Source organism: Parasteatoda tepidariorum, chromosome 4, assembly GCF_982258835.1.
Source record: "Parasteatoda tepidariorum strain Cologne lab strain chromosome 4, Ptep-v5.0, whole genome shotgun sequence".
Lineage (NCBI taxonomy): Eukaryota > Metazoa > Arthropoda > Arachnida > Araneae > Theridiidae > Parasteatoda > Parasteatoda tepidariorum.
Window position 1 is genome coordinate 39,539,461 of NC_141758.1, and position 26,521 is coordinate 39,565,981.

Here is a 26,521-nt window from a genome sequence, read left to right on the forward strand (position 1 = left end):
TCTTTGCGAAACCACTTTAATCTCATACGGCTCTCATAACAATGACATAAATTCATTGATTTTGATGGATTCATAATTACATATTACAACTCTAATAATAATAATGAATAATAGACCGAGTCTATTAAAACAAGTATACAAATCAAATAAAAAAAGCAGCTTATGTCTACTTTTTTATCCTTAAGAAATATGATAGATTGTGTGAAAGATGCATATTGGAGGATAGATGCTATTTTATCAATTGCTTTATAGTGATCCGATTTCTAATAATAATAATTGTGTTGTATTGAATAATGTTTCGAATCATGTATCGTATATTTAATAACACAAAAAGATATTATTACCTGTAATAAGGATAAACTATTTTGGTACACTGAATCTTCTGTAATGATAGCTGTAATGATTTACAATGATAGCTGTAATGATTCTGAATCTTTTTGTAATGATAGTTAGAGTTTTGTTAGATTGGATTTATTAGATTATAGGCAAGAATTATGTAAATAGGTATTTTATTCAACATAGAAATAAATTTAGGAACTCGGAAAATAGAGAAAAATTAAAATATTTAAATCACATCACAATTTACTTATGGTGCTAAGACAAATTGTCTTCGTTAACACTTGAAACCCTCAGAGAAAAAACTTCTAAGAATTCGATAGATTTAAAATTATACAAATAACCAAACGGTTAAAAAGAGTTTTATAAATTCAATTGAAAATTTTAATAGAAAGCGATAAATTCATCATCTAACTAGTAGTTCAACTTTTTACCGCAGCAATGCGCTGTAAACATTTGGTGGAACAGAGTTGTTAACATTACCTTTATATCGTATCCTACGTAGCAATTTTGTATTAATGAAGTGTGTGTAATACAATTATATAACTGCATAGAAATTGAGATACAAAACGGCATCCTTTGCATTTTAGATAATTAACACACATAAAAATTACATATTTGTTTACAATTTGTATGAGTTATTTTTTTAAAAATTTTATTTTAGAAACCCAAAAGCAAAAATAGCTGAACGCTAATTAATTATCTTCACATATCATACCCTCAAAAAGCAATAGTATTCTATCGATTCGTTAAATTATGTAACCTAAAATATAAGCGGCAACAATGAATAGCCATTTTATAATATGTATCACAAACTAGGATCTATAATTAACAAGAATATGGGTTTCCGACATTCCTTTTAAAGCGCTGATGCAAAGGATTCCAATCTTTCCATCATGTGTTGAGAGATGGATTTCCATACATCCAGAACGCTTAGTTTCATTTTGCCGACAAATTCCAACCAATGGCTCTGTATTCGTTTCATCAGGTTGTCAAAAATATCCTCTTGTGCACCATCAGTTTCAACTGGGTCATTACCTTGGCCAGACAAAAGGGTCTCGCTATTGTTAAAAGTCACAAACTTGAAAACGTCTTCTGTGGATGGTACAGTAGTTGATGTGGTTTCAGTTCGGACAACTGGACCAAGCTTCTGAGTAGTACCACCTGTGTTGGCTGTGGAACTTTTTGAAAACGTTTCATCCGTTATGGTTTTCGTAATTACTTGGATTTGAGGAAAGGTTGGATCATCATCCTGTTCTTTGTCAGAATCTAGTTCGTTGATGTCTGAACCATCAATATCCTGGTTTAGCAAGTCCTGCGACTGTTTTGTTTCGGGATTAGATAACAAGGAGAGGGATTCGTTGCTGTCTTGAAGCTGTTCAGATGTGGTGTTTGAAGCAGAAGTGGTTATTGTTGTGTCCTGGCCATCCACTTGCAGATTGTTTTCGGATTTGTCAAATGCTGAAGTTGTAAAGTTGAGAGCATGTATGCTGAAAATTCCGTTGTAAGTCGGGAGATAATTTGGTTGCCTTTGGTGTATTCCATAATTTCTTCCTTCTATTCCCTGAAAAAGAACAAAAGATGATTAAAATTTATAAAAAAAAAAGCGTTTACTAAGGCATTAACTAAAGTATAGCTTTGATACATGTATATTTTCTTTTGCACGTTTAATGACAGAATTTTTAATCATCGTTGTAGCAAAATCACCTTGAAAAACATCAACTTATCCACTTAAAAAGAAGAAAAAAACTTGTATCAAAAAGGACTGATTTAACTACTAAAAAGTTTACTTACAAGAATTTTAATTGTTAAACTTGCGGAAAAAAATACCATGCGTTTCTTTCTGCAGAGAGTTAACTGCAGATTGATTGTCAGTAATATATATATTTATTTTTTAATTTTGCATACCTCACAGTGTGATTGTTTATCTTTATCCAATTGATAAAATTATTATTATTTTTTTTTTTTTTTTTGAAATATCGAGAATTATTTATTAAAATAAAATTTTTACCATAAGATATTACAAATACTCAAATAATATATCTCAATCATAATAAATCTAATAAATTAAATAAATATCTCTTATTTTTGTAATATCGGTAAGATGATGAGATAATATAGTTAAAGACAAAATTATTGTGTTTTGAAAAAAGGATTTTTTTCTGAATATTTTGATGCTATTCATTTTAATTGACAAACGCATTATTATTTAATTTAGTATTTTAAAAGTTAAACAGAAATTTTAAAATATCTTTCGATTTTGATGTTATGATTTACACCTAAAATTTTAACTGAGATTTCATTTTAAATTTAATTAATTGTATTTAAAGTTTCAGCAGTTGTTTATTATAAAGGACCAAATAACAATTGGTATTGATTTAGAACAAAAAGATTTGAACTATTGGGGAAAAACTGTTTCTTCGAACACTGATAATAATGTCCATAATGATTTAAATCCCACATCATACCACCCTTTGAACCTCATAAAGAAACGATTTTAAAAAATTTCAAAGAGTTTAGAAAAAGTTATAGAAGATTATGAAAAACGAAATGAGAAAGTTTTAACTTATAAATAAGCTATTATTTTTACTGAATAAAACAAAAATAAAACATAATTTCAGAGAGGAAAAAAAAAGAATCAAAAGAATAAATAGTAAATATTTAAGTTATCTTCAAGAATATAAAAATATTGATCAACAAAAAGTGGCATTTCAGAATAGAAACTCCGAAACTGTTACATTGAGAGTTGCGGTTACAAGAAAGTTGCAGTCACCAAAATGTCGGTGTGTCTCTACTTATTCTATGCAGGGCTTTAGATCAAGCAACATTCGATGTTGAATTTGATGATTCGAAACATATACTGATCGGGGGCTTCTTTTAGAACAAAAACTTTTAAAAATTTGTAAGTTCTGAAAAAGAAGATTCTGTATTTGGTGAGAATGATTTGTCAAGAAATAAGTTCTTACGTTATCCTATCAACTTTCCGTTTTTAATGGAGATATTAGAAACTGGTTTGGTTTTGGGGGACAATTTCAAAAATTGATAAATATCCCAATTTGGAAATTCATGACAAAATTTCGTATCTATCACAAGCGATGGTGAAAAGAAGGATTGCCGAGGAGTTGTTTAAAAGTTTTCCTCCAGTTGGAGACAGCTATGAAAAAGCTATAGGTTAACCTAAAAGTTGAATTGGAAGAGGGGAATTACTGATTTAAGCTCATGCCAGAGACATACTTTCTCTTGTCCTTTGAAAAAATTGCTGAGAGGGCTCTATGATTTGTTAGAGACTAAATTACGTGCGTTGGAAACCATAGACGTAGCCAGAGATAAGTATGCGTACAAGTTGTTCCTTATGATAATGAGAAGAAAAATCCGTGAAATCTTGTGGACGTCTTCCGGGTGACCACATGTACCTTCGTGGATGTTTGTGAAGACGTCTAGTAGACATCCACAGGATGATCTTGCTCTATATGGGATAGAAAACCATAAGCCGAAGTCATGTGAAAGTTCAAAACAATTGGAATAACATTAAGTCCGAAATTTTGAACTAATTAAGTAATTAAACGCCCTGAGTGTGTGGTTGTGGCGGTCACTTGTGAGCATTGGAATTGAGTGGTATTAAACAATATAAGTTGTATTTTTACGTTTTAGCTAAGCAAATTTTAAAATTGAAATGTAAACATTGATAAACTACTTTAAGGTTATCCGATGATCAAACCAAGAATTATTTACAGTTGAATACTTTTTTAAAAATCTTTGAGCTTGAAGGTCGCAATGTATGAGGTGTATTTGGAAACAGAACGTAAGTAGACAAGGCAACCTCAATTTTAGATAGGGCGTAAGTTAACAGTGTAACTTAAAATTAAGAGAAGACGCAAGTAAACAAGGCGACCACAAATTAAAAAAGAGTGTATGAACAGTGCAACCACATATTTAGAAAAGACGCAAGTAAACTGAGTAACCACAAATTTAGAAGTGTCAGAAAAGAGAGCAACTACAAATGTAAAAAAGACGTAAGTATACAAAACAACCACAAATTTAGAACGAGAGTAAGTAGACAGTGCATTCAACCACAAATTTAGAAAGGGTACAAGTAGAAAGTGCAACTGAAAAATTAGAAAGAAAGTCCACCAACAACAAGTAGTCACAGATTCCGAAACTGAGCAACGATAAATTTACAAAGTACGCAAGTTGGCAGTGCAACTACGAATTTAGAAAGGGCGTAAGTAAACTGAGCTGTCACAAATTTCCAAAAAAGTGTCAGTGTAATAGAAAGGCATGAGAGAAGAAATGCAAATCATTTAGAGATGTCCAAGTCAGAGACTGAACTAGATCAGCGTTCCTGTATCATTCAATCAGTTTCCGTTTGCACTATTTCTATCGGACGATTTGTATCCCAATAGAAATGTATTCATATTGGTTACATCTGTAACTGTTTGATCATTAAAGGGTTTCCAGTAGACAGGTAAGTGAATTGTGACGTCAGCTTATAGATATCTCTATTAATTTTGGAAAAAGCGAAGAACTTTTAAAGATAAGAAGTTAACATTTTTAGTCACATTGTAACCAGCCTTAGAAAGAATTTTAAAATAATTTTTATATCAAGAAATAATAACTGAATAACATAAAATTTAAAATATTTTGCAACCTTTTAAAACTGCAGGTTATTTTTAGATACAATAGATTAGTTAAAGAAAACATATATGTGAAGAAGTCATTTAATTTCTAAACTGAGGTAAGGTTAAAATATTTACCTTAATTTTGGATAAAAGTAAAAATCAAATGCAAAGAGTATTGAACATTTTAAAGAATGATATTTCTAGAAGATATTTATGTCTTAAAAATGTAGGTTTTGTGGGGAAAGCAATGTGTGTTCGGGTCTTTATATTACAGCTAAAGTATAGAAATCAGTTATTTTTACAGTTTAACTAGCTAATGTATATACTATCTACGGTGAACCATTAAAGTGCCCAGAAAGTGTTTGATTTCTCAAATTATTTTGGTAATTTGCATATTACCTGCTCGTTACAGTGAATATGAGATCAATGTTGAAACAACAGCAACGAAACGTGTCTACGTGCCTAAATTAACATTATAAATTTTTTTTTGCTATCTAAAAGGGAAAAAAATCAAGTTGCTGTAATCAAACAATCAACATATTAGTTTATCGAATCAATCACTTTAAATACTATAATGCAAAGAATCAAATGATTTAAAATATTATTTTAATTAAAAGATCGACATGATGTCATTTATTCATTTTTTGGTGTCAAAAGAATCGTCAAATAATCATCAAAATAGTGAATAGAATGAAAAGAAGCAATCTTTTTTTCGATAAGGAAACCGTTAATACGCATATTTCTTAGGCAAATTGCGAAAAACTCTTTATTCCGCACTTTAACGGATCATCCTAATTAATTTGCTGATTAACTGGGTAATGTGCACTGGTAACGGCCTTCGAGCTTTAGCGGTAACGTTTATATTAATGCACTGTATTATAAAACTAACATACTATTTTTTTTTTTAATGTAGTTATCTTATACCTTAACTTATGTACATCAAAAACAATTTTTCACCCTAACTATTCAATTCTTCTATAAACTAACCTGTTCAGTGAATTTTATAAAACGCGGGTAAAACTAGCTATTTCATTCAGTTTATTCACTTCATATCGCGGAATTCTGAGGTCATTTCATTTGAAAACATAATCAACTGTGGTCGTGTTTTCATTATGAATACATTTTACATGTGAAAACAGTTGGCATTTCAAATATCCAAAACTCTGTAGGAATTCTAAACTATTTATCTTACTATGCCTGTCATGTAGGACAAATAGCCAGCAGGTGATGAATAATTAATGCGACCGGTTGGGTTGCATCCGTTCTTAACTGCCAAAAATAACAATCACTAAAACATCCTCAATTGGCGACATATTTTCTCCCAATTGACTCCCAAATTTTCTGCCCGGATACGCATCATTTGTGGGTAGGGAAAATCAGAGCGACGTCTTTTGTAGTTGTCGGACAATGGCACCTGCTGTTGACATGAAGTTTAGGTGATCTAGTTTTGAAAATGAGTAATATCGTCAAGAAATTACTTGACGACAATTACGGTATTTAGTTTTAATTGTTCTTAGAACGAAAGAAAGTTCGGAAAAGCTATGCTCGCTTTTTGAAACGTTGGCAAAATGTTTATGTACATCAAAAACAAATTTTAATTAGAGAATTTTGTAGAGATTTATTCTTTAAGGCTTATTAAACCTTTCTCTCAATATTTAAAAAGAGAGGAAAAAAAATAAACCAGCGCCAGTTGTTATAGGGATTAAACTTAACATTGTATTTTATTTTGCTCCGCTAAAACTTTAAGACTTGGAAGCGTGAAATTACATGGGTGTGTAGAAAAATCAACAGGAAGTATGATGGAATAAAAAAATCTAACTTATTAGTTCAAGAATAATTATACTTTGTTGCTAGTTAAGAAAAATCATTATCCCTATGGAGAGAACCTGTTTGCATCAAAGTGCACGCCAAATGGATGCTCAACGCGAACTAATATCAATATTTATAACTCTTGAAACGACAAGTTATTAACAACAATAATCAATTAACAATTAATAAAAATATCTAAAGATCGTAACCAATGTTTGTCTTTCTGTTCGCAATTAAAGAAACTGGTGAAAGAATAATAAATTTTGTTTCTGGAGGACGGTTTTCTTCAACAGCGAAACAAAAGTAAAAAAATCTTTATCTCACATTTGATTCGTTAAGATCATGTAAGCATAAGAGCCTTGTGTCCAACCTATGTTTTTGCAACGTCATATAGTTGTTTCTTTTTTGAGAACGAAAATTTTCTTATTTACTGAAATATGTTGCCAAGTCCATGATTCTTGTAGGGCTACGAAACTCTTTTTTAGTAATTCTATGATTGATATATATATATATATATATATATATATATATATATATATATATATATATATATATATATATATATATATATATATATATATATATATATATATATATATATATATATCAAAAAATAGCACGAATTAAATTTCTATCATACTTGTTTAACTTTTAAAAACTCTTATAGTTCTTTGAAAGCATATTTATCGTGTAATTTGATAACGTAATAAAGAGAAAACAAACATTGCTTTATAGGACTACTTAAATCCTATAAAGCAATGGTCTTTTCTTAACTTGCAACGGAGTGTAACTGTTAAACTTGTCCTAAAAAATACCATGTCGTAAGCAGGCGGCAGTAGAAATGCAACGCAGTAGAAATTGACGTGCTAAAATGGCCATATTTAGTTATGAACTTAGCCTGAGCTTTTTTCGAAATTCCAACTTTACGAAATTTATTGCAATTTTAAGTGCTTTTTACCGATTTTTTTTTAAAAATTTCTTAACACTTTTTTGTTTATTACGTTACATTTTTTTTCTTTTTTAGGATTTAAAAATTCGAAATTATTTCATTAACTGTTTACCCATTGCTGTAGAAATTTTTTTTCTTCTTCTCGAAGTCTTTATTTTAGGAATTCATGCGTGTAAACAAAATAATAGTGTGCTCTGTAAACAAAATGTTCTATGTTTTTGTGGAAAATATTGACGTTTAAGAAATAAGCAATGATTAATGTGAATCAATTACGGGTGTTGGCGAATGGGGCGAGCAGCGGGCGATGGGAAATGAGCAACTGTGGATGCAATGAATAAAAAAGCAATGAGAAGATTATTCCAAATATTCCAAGCGAAATAAGGAAATTTTTAATTTCTAATTTACTAAATTCGTAAAACTGTGTGACGAAAGTTCTGATCGTTTCGTGTAAATATATCTGTGTAAATATATAGTGAAAGAATTGAAATCTTTGTGAAAGAATATAGAATGCGTCACCTAAGAGAATTGATACTTGACGAGCTTGACTTTCTCTAAATAGAATGTAAAGAACAGTAGTTAACGTAAACAGATGCCATGTTACAACAACCAATCAGGATCGAGATACCTACACTACATCACTTTCAAGTGTCCCATTGGATATACGATGAAAAAACACTTAAATTTTTTTTTCTATAGGGAACCAGCTGAATAACCGTTCTTTGTACTCGTTAGAAAAAAGTAAGCAATCAATATATCAGTATTGAACAAAACTAAAATCATGCTCAAAACTGAAAGACATACACCAATTAATTAACTGAAAGACAACACCAAGACAACTAATATAGCTGAAATAATTCCATTTTTTATTTATTATATTTTGTCCTTCCTGGTGGCTTTACCATATTAGATTAAGTAAAACACGTTTTAATTAGTTTATCTCATTAGAATGACGTTTTTATGACGCTGTTGCTCGAGGCAACTCATGATAGTTAAATTTTACCACAATCACGCGATTTTCTCTAGTACTTGTTTTTTTAAACAAGAGACCGCAAGGAACCTCTTTTCCCAGTATCCATATTATAGATTCCGAATATTGATGCAGTTTTAATAGGTTACAGATACATTAATATACACTACCTATATTTGTACGTATGGTACCTATTAAAACAGCACCATTTACAATGCTAGTAGTGCCCACTACCAAAATTAATTGAGCATCATTGCTGCCAGTCATAATATGGTGATTTTTTACATTTCTCCTAAACAAATTTGGGCCATTTCTCTATTAGTTTTGCTTCATAATACGTAGAGTATTTAGCTTATTATTTTATTTGAGTTAGTACTTAATAACAAAATTAATTAAGCATCATTAGCGTCTATAACAGTTGGCTGGATTTTTACGCTTTTTTTATGAATTGGTTCCATATCCCATTGATATTGCTTTTAATATCGCTTATTTTTTAATTTCAATTAGTAATTATTACCAAAATCAATTAAGCATAATTAGCGTATAATTATGGCGATTTTTTACTTTTTTCTTAAACAATCTGGTATCATTGCTCCATTAATTTTGGTTTATAAATCACATTCTTTTTTATTCAGTTAGTACTTATTATTAAAATTGATTACGCATCATTGGCTTCTACAGTTTCATTTTTTACGTTTCTCTTAATAGAATATCACCATTTCTCTATTAATTTTTGTTTTCAGTGCTAAGCTTATTTTTATTTCAATTAGTATAATTAATTAAGCCTTATTGGAGTCAATAATAGCAAGGCGATTTTTTAGGTTTCTTCTCTATGAATTATAATTATTTCTCCACAAGTTTCAATTTTCAATAAACTTTTTTTTTCTTCTTTCATTTGCAAATGATTTTAAATTTAGTTTCACAGATTCACGTTTTAAAAGTATAAAAGTAAGTAAAATAAATACATGGTTTCTAATAACTATAGAAATACTAATTTGGTGATGTAAATGCTATCATGCTCATGCTGATCATTGATTTGAGCTGACATAACGAATAAAATGTAATTAAAAATTAAAAACATGCAAAGAAAACTAATTTTTGAATGAGAGCTATAAGTTTATAAATACCACTGTAATCTTTAAAATATTTGAAAGATAGAAAATCGTTTGCATTCTAATTTATATCAATGGCAACTATCTGTGAGTAAAACTGTATCCAGTCAACATATGACATAAACAAATAAATATAATTGAAAAACATTATTAAGAATAAACTTCCATAATGTTAACTTTTTGTCTTTGGCAAAAAAAAAAGAAGAAAAAATTAAAGCGTTTTTATAATAATAAAAAACTAAACACAATTTTAAAAACAAAATTGTAGTTGATGTTACAATAGTAATCGAGAAAAATTATTAAATTTAAATTTTATCCCGAAAGAATCGAAAACAAAATCCTGTATTAAACTATAGAATATTATAGGATTTGCATATAAAAGTAGAATATTTGAATAATATTTTATAAAACTTCGATAATAAAAATTCAACCCTAAAAACTGTTTTTCGAAATCTCTTTAAGAAAAGTAACTTCCTTAACTATTTGAGATAACATCCTATACGAGGGTTGCTATTTGTATTTCTGGCCTTGGCAACAGTAAGTGTTGCTAGGCGACCGCAGACGATTTTAATCGAAAGTTTGATATTTTTAAACATAAATTCAGCAGACGATTTACCATTATAGCTTCATTTGTGTTGTTGACAGTAAATTGAAAAGTTCTTCTCTTTCAAAAAATGGAATTGAATCGTGAACATTTTCGTGCCATTATTTTTCATAACTTTCGACGTGGATTGTCAAGACAAGAGTGCTTCGATGAACTTAATTCTTTATTCAGCTATAAAGCGCCATCCTACAGCACTGTAAAAAATTGGTATAACGAATTTAATCGTGGTCGATGTTCGATCCAGGACGAATCCCGTGCAGGTCATCCAAAATCCGTTGTTGTGCCAGAAAAGATCGATGCTGTGCGTGAACTGATAAAGCAAGATCGTCATGTGACATACCGTGAGATAGAGGCGTCTTTGGACATTAGTATGACTAGCATCAATAAAATATTGCATGAACATTTGAGCGTAAAAAAAAAATTGTTCGTGTTGGATCCCGCATAATCTGACAAACGCTCAAAAAAAGGCTCGTGTCGATTGGTGCAAGGAAATGTAGGAAAAATACGTTCAAGGTACATCAAAGGCTGTGTATAACATCTACACAGGTGACGAATCATGGATCTATGCATATGAGCCGGAAACAAAACAGCAATCAACTGTATGGGTCTTCCAAGACGAGGCAAAACCAACAAAAGTTGTTCGAGGAAGAAGCACATCGAAACAAATGATTGCCTGTTTCTTCGGCATTAACGGTCATGTAGCAACTGTGGCGTTAGAGCAACGCAGGACGGTCAATTCTGAATGGTACACGACCATTTGTTTGCAGGAAGTCATCGGAGAAATTCGAAAAAAGCAGAAGAACAGGCGAATTATTCTTCATCATGACAATGCGAGCTCTCACACATCGACTCAAACAAAGGCATTTCTGACGGAGAGAAAGATCGAACTGATGAGTCATCCGCCGTACAGCCCTGATTTGGCACCCAATGACTTCTTCTTATTCCCACACATCAAAAATAAATTACGTGGACAACGATTTTCGACCCCCGAAGAAGCGGTTGATGCATTCAAAACGCATGTTTTGGAGTTACCTCAATCGGACTGGAAAAAGTGCTTTGAAAATTTGTTCAAACGCATGCAAAAGTGTATTGATCATCATGGAGAATATTTTGAAAAACAATAAAACCAATTTCGATCCTACATGCTTATTTTTATTATTAGGCCAGAAATATAAATAACAACCCTCGTAGCTTTATATAAAATCTAAAAACCGAACATCATAAAAGAAATCATCAGGTAAAAAAGACTCGTTATTAAACGAAGCGTTTAAAAAATAACAATAATGAAATTTAAAATTTTGACATGGTTTATGCAAAAATTTATGATTTTTTGTAAAAGCTAAACTGCAAAAAATTTGGATCAAATTATGGTATAAAGTACCGTCACGACATCATCGGTAAAATACATTTCTATGGTAAAATATTATACCTTAATTTTTACAATAATATTTATTTAATAAGAGTGATTCAGTGATTTTACGGTTATTATTGCTGTAAAAATTACGATATACCAGATTTTTTGTTTCGTTATAGGTTCCAGTAAAAATAGATTTTACGGTAAGAAGTGCCAGTACTTTTTAACGTAAACCGCTACCGTGTTTGATTTTTTAATATCAAAATTTTATTAAATATTATTCAAATCTTATAATAGATTTTTACATCTAAATTCTGTTGCAATATCCCAAAATGTTTTTATAGTTTAACTCATGATATCATTTTTGATTCCTTTGGGATAAAATTTAAATTTTGCTCGATTATACTATTGCAACTTCAATTACAATTTTGCTTGTAAAATATTTAGTTTTTGGTTATTATAAAAATTTGTTAGTTTTTTTTTGTTGCTAAAGATGTTATTTAGTTATAGCTATGAAAGTTAATTCCTAAAAATGTTTTATAATTTTAGTTAATAGCATTTGTCATTCAGTAATTTGTTCCGGAATCTTTTGCAATGTAGATCTTATAAAATAAATTATTATCAAAGAAAAACATCACTAGCACAATTCTCCAGAAGAGTGCTAAATGCTAAATTTTTTTTAAAATTGGTGCATCAGTTTTTGAGAAATCATTTCGATCCTCTAGAAAAATGGGGTATTAAAAAGGGTATAATGGGGTATAACACTTAAAACATCTTTTATTGCCCTCAAGCCAATAAAGTTTTTTTTTTTTTTTTAACTTTTATTCTTCTTGACTTAAGCAAAATGACGTGCTAAGTTTAGAATTTTGCAATACTCAAAAGCAACGCAGTGTTATCTAAAATTTGGGTCTGGTACTTCTTACCGACAATCAGTTGCCCGACAGCTCTATTGCTCGACAGCTTATTATGTCGACAGATACGTTTACCAGACAGATTTGTTTGCTCCACAATTCATTTGTTCGACAGTGCAATTGCTAATCTTTTAATGCTACCCAGAATTAATTATAATTCAAGAAGGTCCCAAGTCTTTTATAAAGCAGAGGGTAAGGTTTACATCATAAACAGTCTTTAAATATCACCTGCACATTCTTGCCATAAGTAGCTCAGTCTTATTTAAAAGGTTAATCAGTTGCCAACATAGGATCTTATACTCATTACCTTTACATATCGGGCAAAGTATCCATTAGGAAAATAAATAGTCTGGCAAATGTACACGTTGGAAAAATGAGTTGTCGGGCGAACGTATCTTTCGGGCATATGAGCAGCCAGGACACCGAAATCGGACATTTGAGTTGTCGGGCAAATGACCGGATCAGAAAAAAATAATGTTAACAATCCTACAGAATCTAGAAAAAGGTGTCCTATTTCTTAAAGATTCCTTTATACCAAAATATGTAAGTTAGATCTTGTTGTAGCAATCTTAAACAATGGTTATTTATAAGCAATTTTATTGTGGTGAAAAAAATATAAAAAACGTAACAAAGGACTAATTTGTATTTGAATATTAAAACGAAATGATGAACTGAGAAATTAAATGAAGGAAATTTTTTCTAACATCAGCCGATCTCTCATTTTTTTAATGTACCTTCTTCACTGTCGTTTTCACACAACTTTCACCTAGTCTGGTTGAATTCACCATCTCCTTTGGTTTAAAAAGGGTCCCTTTCTTCCACTTTAAATAAATCTGTTGCTTTTATTAGTTTTGTGAAATTTGTTAAAAGTTTAGTACTTTTACTCTGAAAATTTTTTAAAAAACGAATAATGAAACTGTTCACAAAAAGTTTTCCTTTTCGTTTCTTTTTTCTTTCTTTTTGTAAAGGTTTAACAAACCTTTCCGTGACGAAATCATTTCTAGTTACAATACGTTTTGTTAGTAAGCGTTAAAACTGTTGGTTTCCTTTTCACGCATTATTGGATTGTGAAAATGTGAATAATCGTTGCATTTCTGAATGAATGGATGGCTGTCGTTCACAAATATTGATGAAGAGAATAACTCTAGGCTCCAATTTTATTTCATTTCATGTTAAAAAATTATCAATTTTTTTTCATATTGAGAAATTAAGCTTCAAAAAACTTAATAACTCACTAATTACAGCTGCACAATTTTTTATATATATTTGAAATGGTATCTTGATTGTATTGAATAACTAATTGTATGTATATATATATATATATATATAAACTGCTGTTTGTAGAAAATGCAACACCATGAAAGAATCATCAGAATCAAATGAAATTTAATGCAGAAACGACTTGTACTGATACAAATAAATGATGAAATTTTCAAAACAAAAGAAACAAATTAAGCGTCCGAAATCAGTATTTGGTGCAGCCACCACGCGCTGCAATAAGTGCTGCTATACGACGTGGCATGGAGTCAAACAGATGTTGAATATCTGCTTGAGGAAGAGAATTCCATATCGCTTGTATGCGCAACCAAAGTTCGTCTTTGGAAACTGCAGGACGCGGATCACGAGTGAGACGCCGACCAACCATATCCCACACGTGCTCAATAGGCGACATATCCGGCGAATAAGCAGGCCAAGGAAGAAGTTGCATGCGTTGTGCTGAACAGAAGTCTCTAACAGTCCGCGCAACATGTGGGCGTGCATTATCCTGCTGAAAGATAGCTCCAGGGATGCCTTGAAGGAAAGGAACGACTTCGGGCTGTAGCACTTCACGGACGTATCTGTTGCTATTGAGATTACCCTCAATTCGTATCAAATTGGATCGTCCATGATACGAAATCGCACCCCAGACCATAACTCCGGGTGTTCGACCACTATGTCGTTCAATAATACACTCAGGAAGGCAGCGTTGACCGGCATAACGTCTAACACGAACACGGCCATCATGGGTCCACAAATTGAAGCGTGATTCATCTGAAAAGACAACTTGGTGCCAATCAGCTCGCCAGTCTCTGTGCTCAAGAGCCCACTGCCGACGCAGCCGTCGATGATTCGCCGTGAGGGGAATCCTGTATAATGGCACCCTTGCACGCAATCCACGGCGCAGCAGACGACGACGAATTGACGAAGCCGACAATTGTACACCTGTAGCAGTAGACCAATGTGCTGCCAGCTGCCTGGAGGAAGCTGTGCGATCATTCACCGCCATGCGGAGCAGGTGTCGATCATCGCGCTCTGACGTCACCTTCTGTCGTCCAGTGCCTGTTTTTCGAGTTGTTCGGTGCTCGTCGGTCCACTGCTTCCAAACTCGCATCACTGTGGAACTGTTCCGCTGCATACGAGCTGCTATTGCGCGATAGGAAAATCCTCCTTCTCGAAGGCCGATTATCCTCCCTCGTTCAAACTCCGTAAGTTGCTTGAATTTCTTATTCTTCCGTCGTGGAGGCATACTCAGCTCTCACTAAACGTTTGCCACTAACAAATAATCATAGACTATTTTCAACGTCCCGCTACAGCACTTTATTTATACGCTTTCAGCATCAATTCAGAGGGCGCTGCGCGCGCCACGCACGCGCGATGGCTCTGAAACTTTATTAATTTGCATAATATCCTATAATTGACATTTGCTGCGAATTTCATTTGATTCTGATGATTCCTTCATGGTGTTGCATTTTCTACAAACAGCAGTTTATATATATATATATATATATATATATATATATATATATATATATATATATATATATATATATATATATATATATATATATATATATATATATATATATATATATATATATATATATATATATATATATATATATATATATATATATATATATATATATATATATATATATATATATAGGGGCAAAGCTCCCACCCACTGTCACTGATTCTCCTACTTCTCAGGAAGTTTTAAATTTAAAATCTTATGAGATGAGTAGAAAGGCTAAGAAAGTTTCATTTCGAAATTTTGCAATTATCGGGATAATTAGGGTGCAGTTAGCCTAACTGACATTAATGCTAAATAACGCCTTTTTACCAAGATGGAAGTGTTAAACATGAATCATATGTTCCTTATCAGATGCAAAGAAACCTTTAAAGTATTTTATTTCGATTTTTTGTAATTATCGGCGTAATTATTCCAAGTGAAAGTTATGCAACATAAAAGTTGGCCACAAAGATGCAAGTCACAATTTTCAACCGAGTGTTCCTTATCAGATAAAGAGGAAATCAATAAAAGTTTATTTTGTAATTTTCGGAATAATTAGAGGTAATCAACCGTTCCAAAACCAAACCAAATCAAAAGTCTTTAATTTAAATCACATGTTCCGTATAATATTACAAAGATAAATTAAAAAAAAAAAATTCAATCTTCGATAATTATCGTAGTTATTAGTCCAGTTGACAGAAATACTAAATAAATCGCTTGCTCTAATTACAACCAAGTGTTTGGCACTTTAATAGTGGGTTAGTTTAATATTATTTAGTATTTCTCCCTTTGCACTTTAAATACTGAAGCAAAGGAGCACCCGGCAACCATCTAAAGACGCGAAGAGTTGAATTCATACAGGTAAAGAACACTATGGCTGTGGAATTATTAAGCGTAAAGCTCAAGTACGCGAACTATCTAGTCACCTCAGGCGTCTAATATACTATTAGACACATCTAATGAAGTTAGTTTTCATTAGCAAAGCTTTTAAAATGTTTGTCTTTCTATAAAATATGATATAATTATGACACTTTTAAAGTATTGTTATTTTAAAAATTGTGAGAAATTTAAAAGCTTTGAAAAGAATTATAGTTTGAGTACATACTTTAACATTAAGATAATTATTTTCGAATGTTCAACCATGGATAAAAATTACATTCATATTTCCTATTAAAAGCACCATAATGCAATTAGCTTTCAAAATTTATGTGATCTTACGTGACCAATTTTTCTTTTGACTACAATATTATACATTTTTAAAGCACTTCTAAGGTTGCATCAATATTTTAGATGTTGCGAGAAATATATGGGTTATTTCCACACTTTTGAAAGAGTGTTCAAACTATATAATTTCAAATTAAGCTTCTTATTCCTAATGTTAAAGTATAGGTAAAACCCACATTCTTAAATTCTATAAAATATGTATTTTGAAATAGGCTTAGCTAACTTTAGCAGTTTTGTTTTTGAATAAAATATGATATAATTTGTGACAGTTTTACAGATACATCAATACACTGAAAATTGTGATAAATTTTAAATCTTATTACGATATATTTTAATATCTCACAGTAAACTTATTGTATATTATGTTTTTTAACTTAGAATGTTGTTTCCTATTTCAGGAAATTCAACTAAAATTAAACAATAGTTTATAATTCAGTACATTCAGAATGATTGGTAATATAAAAAAAATTATGCGAACATTTGGAAAGTGTATGAGTATTTAATGTATGGATTTTGTATTGCGTATGTTCGAAGAAAAAATGTAAAAAAATGTCTCACTTTCACTTTAATTTGTTCAAAAATTTTTCAGATGCTCAGAAATTAAAATAAAATTTGCTCAGATGACTTAATGCCCAATGTGAATATCTTTAGAGTTTTTGAAAGGATCTTTAGGTAAGTTTTTTTTTACCTAAAGATCCTTTCAAAAGTTTTTTTAGATCATATTTTCATTTACCATCTGAAATGAGACACTAAAAATTACACGAAAGTTACGAATGCACTGAAGATTCATATAAATAGTCACAGACAATTATCTGCTTGAGTGCATTCAGGTTTTATAATTCACATACTTTTAGTATATCTTGTTTTATTATAAAAATTATAAAATTTACTATTTGAGAGAAAAAAAAACCTTACTGAATCAAAGATCTTTTTAATAATAGATCTTTTTAATGAGTCCCGAACTTTGACATATCATGAAAGCTACTCTAATGCTATGAGCTATTTAAATTATGAAATTCTATTCTAATTCAATACGTTAAAAATAAATAAATAAATTATGCTAATCTAATTTAATTCTTGTAAAAAAAGTAAAGCATTCCCGCAACAGCCCTCTGTGAGCCAGGGGTGGGGAGTCATAGAGATTAAGCCTCCACAATTTCGAGAGACCACCGGGATCATTGTGGAAATGTAGTTAGCATTGTGCACAAGTTTTATCTACATTAAAACTAAATATTTACTTTTAATCCATTTCAATTTTTATAATATACATTAGAAATAAATGCAAACAATTCTTTTTTCAAGTCTTCGTTGTATTTATTCCACATGAAGGATAACTACATAAATTAAGAAATTCTACTCTATTTGTTGTATACCACATTAAAAATAAATATATAATTAATGCTATTCCAATTTAATTATAGTATTCTGCTCTAAAAAGAAATACAAAAATTGTATATTATAAAAATAAATGTTGTAATCTACATTTTGTTTTTCTAGTCTTGTTGTATTCTATATGAAGGATAACTATGTAAATAATGAAATTCTGCTGTAATTGTTGTATTTCACTTTGGAAATAAATACATGAATGCTGTTATTCTCATTTAATTGTTGCATTCTACTATAGAAAAAGTTTTAATAAGAAAATGTGTATTCTACTATAAATGTTGTTATCTACATTAAAAACAAATATTTACAATTTTTATTCCATTCTGATTGTTGTAATATACATTAGAAATAAATAGAAACCTTTCGTAATTTTATTCTTATTGTTGTTTTCTACATGAAAGATAACTATATAAATCAAGAAATTCAACTCTAATTGTTGTATAAATAAGAAGAAATTGCTGCCATAGAAATTATTTAATACACAAAAAGAAACAATTAAGAAATTTTTGTATTCTACTTTAAAAATAAATACATATATCGTTATTATAATTTAATTATGGAATTCTATATTAAAATTGTAAATATGAACATGTTTATCCTTTCACTTATACAGGAGAAACGCGGGTATTTAACAAACAAAGAGACATTGTACGGAATATATTCAAATGAGAGTAGCTTTTCAGGAGAATTAGGCATTGTTATTTGAACTAGTATTACAATTGGGAAACTACTTTAATTGCGTATAATGTTTCCTAGCATTAACACAAATTTACGGATAGTTAATTATATACTTAACATTTCAAAAAATAAAATTAAAGCTTAATAATGCAAGGTTTGCTTGCTAAAACCTTTTTTTAATAATAAAAACGGTTAAATGTCCCTAATAATTACAAATTATTGTCTACCAGTATAGTTTTAATTATTAATTTATGATCCATGTTATGATTTCCTAAGAAACGCAATCTTTGAATTCCTATTAAATGCTGCTTAACTATTAAAAAATGCTGCATAACTACTTTCACTGCATGTAACGTCTCCTAGCAGTGAAACAAATCTTCTATTACTTAAATAACTAATAATGATCATCAGAACTAAATCAAATGAGCGTTTTTCATTGCATTTTTTTTTAACAACTCTGTTATTTTTTCTGGTATGATTTTATCAGAAACATAATCTTTGAACCCTTTTTCCAAAAATGAGAAATCGCAGTATAACTGCTTCCACTGCCTGTAACGTCTTATTGTGGTTTTATTATGTAAATCAAATGAGGGTTTTATTATACTAATTTTTGAATAAAATTTAAAAAAAAACGTATTTTTTAAGATCACTAAAAGATTGTTGTTATCATTCTATATTGCAATTTTTTATTTATTTCTCGATTAGTTTTCCTGCTATGATTTTGTGTAAAAAAAAGCATAATTTAACCCTTATTGCAATTGTGAAAAATTACTGTCAAACTATTTGCATATAGCTTTTTCTTTCTGGGAAACAAGCCTGATATAAATATAATATATATATATATATATATATATATATATATATATATATATATATATATATATATATATATATATATATATATATATATATATATATATATATATATATATATATATATATATATATATATATATATATATATATATATAAAACACAGTTTTCAAGCCATTAAAATTGTAAAAATGTGTTAACTACTTCGACTGCATATAAAGATTCTTTTCAGACAGGCAAGCCATTACTAAATTAAAAAATGAATAACTATAATAAACTTGAAATTCAAATTAAATGCGCATGTTATTATGCATGATTTTTTTTTTCTATATGAGCATTTTTTGGTGATGTTTAAGAGATCATTATATATATAGAATGAATATAATGAGAAGAAAAAGCTCAAGGATTCCATAACAAAGAAGTGGAAAGCAAATTTGCAATGCATATCGAGTATAGTATAGTGAAGTAACTGGAGACAAATAACAGTATTTGTCTGTTAAAATAACAGTATTTTTGTTAAAATAACAGTATTGTTAAAATTTTAATTTGTTAAAATAACAGTATTTGTCTGTTTAAAAGACAGCTGACAGTTTTTTCCCGTAAATATAACAGATTATTTTTACGGTTTGAATAAAAACGAATATCTTGAAAGGATAATTGGCATAGCAGTCTTAATTTTAAATTATTTACACAATAAAAACTTATCAGGATTAAAGTTTGTTGCGTTAACGTGACTTTTGTGTGCATGTCAAATGTACAGTGAGCAATAATAATAATAATAAATAATGATAAGTGAGTAAAATAATAATTAAAAAGAGCGAAAAAAAACGGAACAACTCATTAACTTTCGATCTAATGATCAAATTTCAAAGCACTAAGATGTAACCTTAATTGTTTAAAGGGTTGAACTTAACTATGCCGCTTAGTTTGCTCATAGTATAAAGTTGCGAAATCAGACACTACTTTCTCTGAATAAATATACCTTTTTTTGTCAAATTTGGATCCTTTACCCTCAAAAAAAATGACTGGAGCCGTAATATAAATAATATGGTCCTAATAGTTCAGGAAAAACAGCAGCGAAATATTTGAAATAGGAGATTTTTCTAAAATGTATACCTAAATTTTTTGGCTCAATCATATCCATTGATTCCAAATTATAGTCACTAGATATTTGAGTAAGACTCTCAAAATAATAGAAGTACAGTGTCTGACACTGTACAGAAGTACTGTGGATAGAAGTACTGTGTCTGAAATAACTGTGTTCTATAATCTCCACTGTTATACATAAAGAAATCCTCATGAGAAATTAAGTAAAAATTATGTACAAAAAAACTAGTATTGGAGAAAATTAATTAGATATATAAATAATATTCATTGATTCTACAATATTAATACTGGAGGAAAGAAAAAAGGATTTAACATTGAAGGTAAATTAATAACCATAAGTTAATATTGGTGAAATGAAATTAGTATTGAAAAAAAGAAAAATTAAATTTTTTATTAACATCTGATGAATCACGATTGAGAAAAGCGAGGGAAAAATCATAAAAACTTGTTTGATTGCTGGAAAAGTTAAACAAATTTAAAAGTTGATCATAATAAACCTTTTATCCGGCAATAAAAATTGTTTTGTGATTTTTAATATCCTTTATTGTGATTCATCATATTTTAACAGCGTTTTTTTTACATACTAATTTGAGATCCCTTATGTATTTAAATTTTCTAAATTCAATAAACTATTAAAAAAACCTAATTTTAATTTTTTAAATATAATTTATTCATCTATAAACAATAAATGCAGTCAAAAGTAAAGTCGTGCGAAAATTAATTTTTCGAAAAAATGATACATTAATGAAAATTGTACTAAAATTTAAATAATAAATTATGCAAAAAAAAGTCATTATTTCTTTCTTTTACATGTATGATTAATTGTAATAATTTTTCTCCAGTTTATAAACTTTTGTCTTAGAAAACAAAAAAAAAAACTATTTGCATTTTAGTAAAAAAGTTATTATTTTTTTAATTTTAAAAAATAGAACTGAGTATAATTTGCTTATTATTGAATTGATTATAAGAATTTACAGTTCTTTAAAATTTTTTTCGATAGTTTAATGTGGAACACCATTATGAAATTTTTTTAAAAATAAAACTGTTTTATTTTTTATTTACATGATTTGCCGATTCATGATTCTGAATTCATTCTGTTGGGACTTGAACTTGAAATGGCACTTTTTTTAAGAGTCATGAGCTCAATAGGTTTCTCAATTATCTTTAAAATTTCATTAAAACTATAACAGCATGTCCACAAATAAAACAGCTTTTGTTGAACACATGTTTTTAATTTTTAAATAATATGGCCTGCCTTTTGATTTATTAAATATCAAGTCACAGTTTTTAGATAATATTTTGTAATAATATTACTTCATGTAAAATCAACTGAAAATATTTTAAAAAAACCCTGACTTTTTTATGAATTTGACTAGATTCTTATCTTTTTGCAAAATCCAATTTCACCTAAGCAGAAAATGTAAAAAATTTTTTTTAGAAAATGGGATCTTAGATTTAAAGGCAGTTGCGTTCATCGACTTAGTTGTGCCTCGCCACATGACTTATAAGTGTGCCTTATCTTAAACTTATCACACAAAATTTAAAATTATAATATAAAACAAAAACACTACATTGAAAAAATATTCAGGTTTTTATAATTATTAATTTTTTTTTTATTTAAGAAAATAAAAATCTTACTTGCGATGAAAAGGCGAAATTTAGAGAAAGTATTGAAATGAAACATTGCGTACAATTACCACATTGTAATGAAATTTGTTTTAATAATATAAAAAAGTATCGCACTATCTTACAATAATTATATATTCAAAGTTTACTTAAAAGTTATTTTTATAAAGAGAAAAATATCTTATAAATTAAAAAAATACTTTTATTGTAACTTATGGTGTTATTTTTCTGGAGCGAGAGCCCTCTAACCTTATGTGATGCCTCGCACAACGGGGGTTGCGGGTTGTTATTCATACCACAATTTAAAGTTTTGTTAATCGTAACTTATTTAATACTTTTTCGCACGACTATCAACTCTTTTTTTTTTTTTTTTTTTTTTTTTGTAGCTATTTTTTAGTGATGTTCGTACAAGATAAGTTGCAATATGACATAACACTTTAGAAATCATAAGACAGAAAGTCATTTGCTTTAGATTGTAGCTTTAAAAGGTTAAAGCTTTGTACTTAGAAAAAAAGCATATTTCAAATGACCGAAGTATGGTAAAAATTACTGTGTTCCTGGCGCCATGGGAACAATAAAAAGCCCGGAAATTTTAGCGATTCACTATGGTAATGAATTTTGTAAAATTAATATTAAAATATAGTTAAAAAGTATGTGATTGGTAAAAACCATTTATTCGTTTAATTTATTTTTCTGTTTTGTATTTTTTACTAAATGTGTGGTAATAAGAACTATGATTATAAATTCTGAATTTAACCATAAACCGTTACCAAATGAACTGAAAAATTATCAAATGAATGGTAAAATACCATATGTTTTGGTTTTAGTAACCGGAATTATGTTGTTGTTTTTTTAACCAGAAATATCATTACCATGCAATAATTTGGCCGGAACTTTTCTCCGTGTGGGTTCTGAGAGAAAGAAAAATTTATAGTTTTTGACCTAATAGTGAGATTTAAACGTGCAATTATAAGATCACTTGAAGATTCAAGATCCTATCCTTAAATATGCTAATTAATAAGAGCAGAAAATATTTAAAATTACAAAATTCGATATAAAAACCTACTTTCTCTAAATTTGACGAAGGATCTGAATTCTTGACCATATAATTATGAGAGATTGACATAATCAGGAAAATATGGTCCCAATTGTTGAGTCAAATCAATGGTTAAAAATTTAGACCCCTTTATTTCAATTATGGCTATGGTCTGTCGCGCCACTGAGTTTAGTAGTAGTAATTTCAATTTATCTTTTTTTTTTTATAGCATATTTATGTTCAGACCCTTGAAACATAAGATCGCCTCTTAGTGAATTAAAATTTGGCCTTAAGGATTAAAAGCTATTAAAGTGTGTGCTTTTTTTTTATTTGGCCCACTGTTCAAAATAAATTTCCTAGTGTTGTATTTATATGTTTTTAGTTTTATTTGTTAGAAACGAAAAATCTTGCCCACTAAAAAATTCCAGATCAAATTAAGGTAAAAAGTACCGGCCATAGTACTTTTACCGTACCATATTTAGTTACCATACCGGTAAAATCCATTTCTGCCGGATCATGTAACGGAACAAAAAATCTGATAAACCGTACTTTTTACAGAAATAATAGCAAAATCATTGAATCACTTTAATCAAATAAATATTACTGCAAAAGTTATGATATAATATTTTACGGTACATTTTCAGGTAAAAATGGATTTTACGGATAATGCACCTAAAGCGCCGGTACTTTATACCGCAATTTGTTCCGGAAATTTTTACAGTGTAGTTAAATTAACCAAATATCTGCTTTCCCGTATACTTATCTAAGATTTTTTTATAAAATCTCTAACCTCTATATGCCACCTATACTTTCGAATTAAATTTTCTAAAAATATTAAAAGAAGGGTTCAACAGAAAATATAATTTATTTACTTTTACATTAAAAAATACCACTTTATATATTTTTATTTAAAACGTTATCGTCAAAAGAGTTTCAAATTTGATAGATTCTGATAATCAATTCAAAGGGAATATTCTATATTCTCTTTGATTGACTAATTAATTACTATGGGTATTAATTACTATATAAGTGCTTCGTTATTACACTTGCGACTATCAAAAAAAATTTACATATTGTTTGATAAGTAATTAAATTTAAAAATGTACTTACCATGGGGTAGGATTTAACTACAATAATTTGAAGACTTATCACACCGAACACAGCGAAAAGTCCAAAATCCCTAGAAGTCATAGTATTTGAATTTTCCGTCATGACTGTACGCTACTTAGAATATGCATATAACTGAAATACAGAGGATTTCGTGCCGACATTTTAAACAGGGCAATTTCTTTTTTGGAAAAAGAAGGGGGGAGGGATATTGTATATTCCCCTTGTAAACGGAAGAGGAGGTCTCATTTAGAGGTTAACACTTGCCGATGCGGATTTCACATTGTTCCAGTGACGTCATACTGGTCACCACCCATGCAAGGAAGCAGACATTATTCTATGTCAGATGAAAACGTCAAACCGTTTGACAGGCAAAACGATTTTTTTCAATGTTTTCATATGTAAATCTGGCAGGTGAATTTTTCTTTCTCTGAGTGATTTTCCCCACTGTGTGTGTGTGTTTTTTTTTCACCCCTGAATAATTTGTCCAAACAGAAGCAAATGGTATTCTAACAAATTCCAGATACCGACAAGTGCCATGCACTTTCAATTTTATGGAACAATGAGAAAACACATAATGGCGAATAGACGAAGACAGATAAAATGTGTTTTGATGGCTCAATTTGTCAGATATGTGACATTTTATACCGAAATAAAGTAACTAAGTAGAGATACATGAGATTGTAATTCGAATGATTCACAATAAATCTTCAAATTAGAGTCGCTATTCGAAACATATCGTATTAATATAATCTGTAATATATCTCGACTAATGTTTGCTTTAAAAGATTATTCACCTAATGGAAAATAATATTTATTAGCAACATATATTTTTATTTTTAATAAATGGCTGCAAGGGAATTTTTTACTTACAGCAAAGCAGAAAAAAAAAACTCTCTATTGCATGCAAACTTAATAAGTTAGTGGAAATAAATATCTGTTAAATTACTAATTTAAGAAAATAAAAGTGATTAAACAGCAAGAAAATATATGAAAATATGTTAGTTGGAACAAAATAAACGGACTAAATGTTTTCTTTCATTTCCAACGCAACAAGGTAAAAGTGAACATAGTTTTTTCGAAGAAAAAAAAAGTGAGAAAATGGGATACTCAAACAAAAACTAACTATAAGCAAAATGCAAACAAGTAAAACTTAACAAGGAAAGAATCAGAAAGTTAAACTAAACAAAAGTTCTCTAGCTTCTGAATAGCAAAAGTGAATAGATTCTTTCAAGATTTTTTTTCGACAAGAAAGCTTTAAAATTCGAAAGTGAGGATAAAAATTTAGAATATTGTCGGTGACTTTTCATTCTATACACGACTTAAAATGAGTGTTTAAGAAAATGGGTATGGCATTTGATTCCGTTATGAGGATTGTTCTTTTTATAAGGAATAAATTCATGAAATTAGACCCGAAAATAACCATTCATCACGTGCGATTCAACAAAAAAAAGTGGTAACTTAAATTAAGTAAACAATCGGTCATTTTTTCCAATCGCTTTTTTTAAAAAATCGTTTAATGATAATAGTTTATTAATGTCGAGATTCTGGAAAACAGAATTTTCAATTAAATGCCCAATGTCACCATTCAAAATTTTGATACTTCAGAATCCATCAATTTGTGGTACAAACATTCGTATGCAAGGAGAGTTCTTTAAAAATTCACATGTTTGTTGTAATGTGTACAATAAATGTATTTTGCCTCCCCAAATCTTCAAAGTCAGTATGTTTAAATAAATTTTGCCACACATTTATATCATTTTTATTGTTTAATTAACATTTATAGTCGTAGATTGTTTCTATTTTATTAATTTAAAAAAAATCTTAATCCAAGCAACAACAACAAACAAAAAAAGTTTGAGAAAAATGGCTGTTAAATGAAAAGGACCTATCGATATCTGTGACCGACTCATTAGGTATGAGGAAAAAGCGACTACTAAGTCTACCGGCCACTGGCTACTAACTGAAAATTTAATTTTCAGGTCTAATCCAAATAACTTCGCAATGTGATGTCGTTCATTTGCATCAATCACTTAGTACATTATTTTGAATTAGTCTTTTTTGAAAAGACATTATGGCAATTTTCTAAAAAACGCATTTTAAGCTATGT

The 26,521-nt window shown here is 29.5% G+C and overlaps 1 protein-coding gene across 1 annotated transcript; it reads right to left on the bottom strand.

Annotated features, from left to right (window-relative positions):
• On the bottom strand, nt 1-24,642 carry LOC107448638 (uncharacterized). The gene is made up of 2 exons (XM_016063919.4): nt 24,415-24,642; nt 1-1,900 (listed from the first exon to the last, which is right to left on the bottom strand). The coding sequence occupies exons 1-2, from the start codon at nt 24,514-24,516 to the stop codon at nt 1,196-1,198; spliced, it is 807 nt and encodes a 268-aa protein (XP_015919405.1). The 5' UTR covers nt 24,517-24,642; the 3' UTR covers nt 1-1,195.
• Nucleotides 24,643-26,521: the final 1,879 nt, after the last annotated feature.